This window comes from Austrofundulus limnaeus, unplaced genomic scaffold (genome assembly GCF_001266775.1).
Source record: "Austrofundulus limnaeus strain Quisiro unplaced genomic scaffold, Austrofundulus_limnaeus-1.0 Scaffold802, whole genome shotgun sequence".
In the NCBI taxonomy this organism is placed as follows: domain Eukaryota; kingdom Metazoa; phylum Chordata; class Actinopteri; order Cyprinodontiformes; family Rivulidae; genus Austrofundulus; species Austrofundulus limnaeus.
In genome coordinates this window covers 120,139-123,410 of record NW_013953204.1, presented here as the reverse complement: position 1 = coordinate 123,410, position 3,272 = coordinate 120,139, and the positions used below count along the sequence as shown (strand labels likewise).

Sequence of the window (3,272 nt, the reverse complement as noted above, 5' to 3'; positions counted from 1 at the left end):
CAGCGTGTCCTGTCGTGTCACAGTGTGTCCTCTCGTGTCACAGCGTGTCCTGTCGTGTCACAGCGTGTCCTGTCGTGTCACAGTGTGTCCTCTCGTGTCACAGCGTGTCCTGTCGTGTCACAGCGTGTCCTGTCGTGTCACAGCGTGTCCTCTCGTGTCACAGCGTGTCCTGTCGTGTCACAGCGTGACCTGTCGTGACCTGTCGTGTCACAGCGTGTCCTGACGTGTCCTGTCGTGTCACAGCGTGTGTTTGACAGCCGTCACAGGTTCCTGTTTGTTCTGCAGGTTCTGCTGCAGCTCCTGGATCAGGTGGTCCCGCTCCTCTGCGTCCATCAGGACCTGCTGCGATGGAGAAGAGAAATAAGAACTATAAAAACAACAGAAGCAGGTAAATAATAAACATTTGTTGCAGTAGCAGCTCCAGCCACCAGAGGGAGACTCCATCACACGGGTCAGAGGATGATACCTCCAGGAGTTTGTCCCTCTTCATCAGGTCGTCCCTCAGCTTCCTCTCCTGTCGCTCCCCGTCCTCCTGCTGGTTCTGACGCCTCCTCTCTGCCTCCTTCCTCTCCTTCTGCTTCTCCCTCAGCTCCTGCTGCAGGCCTGTGAGCCGGGCCGTCAGAGACGACACCGTCTGACCGTGACTCTCCCGCTCAGCCTGGTGGGAAATAAAAAACACAGATCAGAGAGAAGCAGAAGAAATAAATCATCTTATTTAAATAAAACAACTCTCTGAGTTGTGTTTCCTCACCTGCAGCTGCTGCTGAGTCTCCTGCAGGGCCGCTGAGAGTTTACTGACCTCCTGACACAAAGAGGCAGCGTTTTCCTCTCCATAAGCCCCGCCCCCTGATGCCTGCTGACCAATCACAGAGCTGGAGGGAGTCTGGAAGAAGCCATTAATTTACTGAGAAGCTGGCAGTGATGGGCAGCTAATCAAAGTTAGCTTCATTAAAATGCTAAAGTATCTTAGCTACACTAATGCTAACTGCTACGACAAGTTTCAGTTGAAAAGTTGTGGGACTGACACAAACCTGTTGAAAGTTTATTTAAATATTGTTAAATGTTTTATTTCTTTTTGACGTTCTTATTTTCAAGTTTAGCTAAAGATGCTACATGCTACCACACACGATGCCTGACACGTGTGGCACTTCCTGTAAGGTGGGATAGTTCTTATTTAATTCAGGATAAACTGAAAAAATAAAAAATAAAAGTTTTTAATTTTTTAGTGGATTTAAAGTTAGCATAACCTGATTTTGCGGAAGCTAATCTTTACCAAATTTCCCTCTGGGTTCAATAAAGTATTTTTGAATTGAATTTGTTCGCTAACAGTTTCAAAGGTTAGCAAAAGAGCTAATCTGCTAAATGAGAAGCTAGTTTCGCTATTAGTGGGTTAACAAAACTCTGTCCACTGCTGGAAACTGGGAACATTTAAAATAAAATAAAATCAAACACAACAAAATGAAATAAAAAATAACAATACAATAAAATAAAATTAAATGAAAGGAAAAGATAAAACAAAAGCAAAAGAAAAGATAAAATAAAAACCGAACCTGCAGGATCGGTACCTTTGTGTCCACCTGAGAAAGGTCCAGCTGCTGTTGGAGGTTTCGGATCAGAACCTCCTTCTCCTTCAGGACAGCAGCGAGGGCTCCGTCTCTCTGCCTCCACAGCTCTCGCTCCTTCTCCACCTCCTTCAGGAGACGCTCCTTCTCCTCCAGAGCTGATCGCAGGTCCTGGATCCAAGAACAAACCAGATTTATTTAATCTGGATTATGTTAGTCTGAACCCACGTCCCTCTCTGGGACTCACATTAATGAGGTCCTGGTTGTTCTGCAGAACCGTGTTGAGCAGGTCCAGGTCCGCCTCGCGGTCCCGTCCAGCCTTCCTCAGAGCCTCCACCTCCGTCTCCAGGTTCTTCTCTTTCTCCATCATTTCAGACCTGAGAGTGTGCAGATACACCTGCAGAGCACAGCCGAACGTTAGCCTCATCATCAGCCGAACGTTAGCCTCATCATCAGCCGAACGTTAGCCTCATCATCAGCCGAACGTTAGCCTCATCATCAGCCGTACGTTAGCCTCATCATCAGCCGAACGTTAGCTCATCATCAGCCAAACGTTAGCCTCATCATCAGCCGAACGTTAGCCTCATCATCAGCCGAACGTTAGCCTCATCATCAGCTGAACGTTAGCTCATCATCAGCCAAACGTTAGTCTTATAAGATGTACGTTAGCCCCATCAGCTGAACGTTAGCCTCATCAGCCAGACCTTAGCCTCATCAGCTGTACGCTAGCCTCATCAGCCGAACATTAACCTCGTTAGCCTCATCAGCCAGACGTTAGCCTCATGAGCTAAACGTTAGCCTCGTCAGCCAAACGTTAGCCTCGTCAGCCGGACGTTAGCCTCGTCAGCCGGACGTTAGCCTCGTCAGCCGGACGTTAGCCTCGTCAGATGGACGTTAGCCTCGTCAGCCAAACGTTAGCCTCGTCAGCCAAACGTTAGCCTCGTCAGCCAAACGTTAGCCTCGTCAGCCGGACGTTAGCCTCGTCAGCCGGACGTTAGCCTCGTCAGATGGACGTTAGCCTCGTCAGCCAAACGTTAGCCTCGTCAGCCAAACGTTAGCCTCGTCAGCCAAACGTTAGCCTCGTCAGCCGAAAGTTAGCCTCATCATCGGCCGAAAGTTAGCCTCATCATCGGCCGAAAGTTAGCCTCATCATCGGCCGAAAGTTAGCCTCATCATCGGCCGAAAGTTAGCCTCATCGGCCGAAAGTTAGCCTCATCGGCCGAAAGTTAGCCTCATCGGCCGAAAGTTAGCCTCATCGGCCGAAAGTTAGCCTCATCAGCCAAACATTAGCCTCATCGGCCAAACATTAGCCTCATCAGCCAAACGTTAGCCTCATCATCAGTCGAACGTCAGCCTCATCATCAGTCAACCGTCAGCCTCATCAACCGAACGTCAGCCTCATCATCAGCCGAACTTTAGCCTCGTCGGCCAAACGTTAGCCTCATCATCAGCCAAATGTTAGCCTCATCATCAGCCAAACGTTAGCCTCATCATCAGCCGAACGTCAGCCTCATCATCAGTCAACCGTCAGCCTCATCATCAGTCGAACGTCAGCCTCGTCCGCCTCACGTTAGCCTCGTCCGCCTCACGTCAGCCTCGTCCGCCTCACGTCAGCCTCGTCCGCCTCACGTCAGCCTCGTCGGCCTCACGTCAGCCTCGTCGGCCTCACGTCAGCCTCGTCGGCCTCACGTCAGCCTCGTCGGCCTCACG

At 50.1% G+C, this 3,272-nt stretch overlaps 1 protein-coding gene and 1 long non-coding RNA gene across 5 annotated transcripts in view; one reads left to right on the top strand and one right to left on the bottom strand.

Moving 5' to 3' along the window:
* Positions 1 to 372, top strand: part of LOC106532622 (uncharacterized) — an 8,419-nt gene extending 8,047 nt beyond the window's left edge. For both annotated transcript variants that reach the window (XR_001312112.1, XR_001312113.1), the window contains exon 3: positions 286 to 372. This is a non-coding gene — a long non-coding RNA (uncharacterized LOC106532622). The remainder of the gene's footprint in view (positions 1 to 285) is intronic.
* The window catches only part of si:ch73-95l15.5 (uncharacterized), a 9,287-nt gene continuing 6,021 nt past the window's right edge, over positions 7 to 3,272 (bottom strand). The window contains exons 7-11 of one of the 3 annotated variants that reach the window (XM_014028726.1): positions 1,810 to 1,959; positions 1,566 to 1,733; positions 752 to 883; positions 467 to 658; positions 7 to 342 (exon numbers count right to left, since the gene is read on the bottom strand). In XM_014028726.1, coding sequence (XP_013884180.1) covers positions 238 to 342; positions 467 to 658; positions 752 to 883; positions 1,566 to 1,733; positions 1,810 to 1,959 — 747 coding nt within the window. In that variant the 3' untranslated portion in view covers positions 7 to 237. Of the gene's footprint in view, positions 343 to 428; positions 659 to 751; positions 884 to 1,550; positions 1,734 to 1,809; positions 1,960 to 3,272 lie in introns of all 3 variants that reach the window. The other 2 variants (XM_014028725.1, XM_014028727.1) reach the window with 2 other exon arrangements.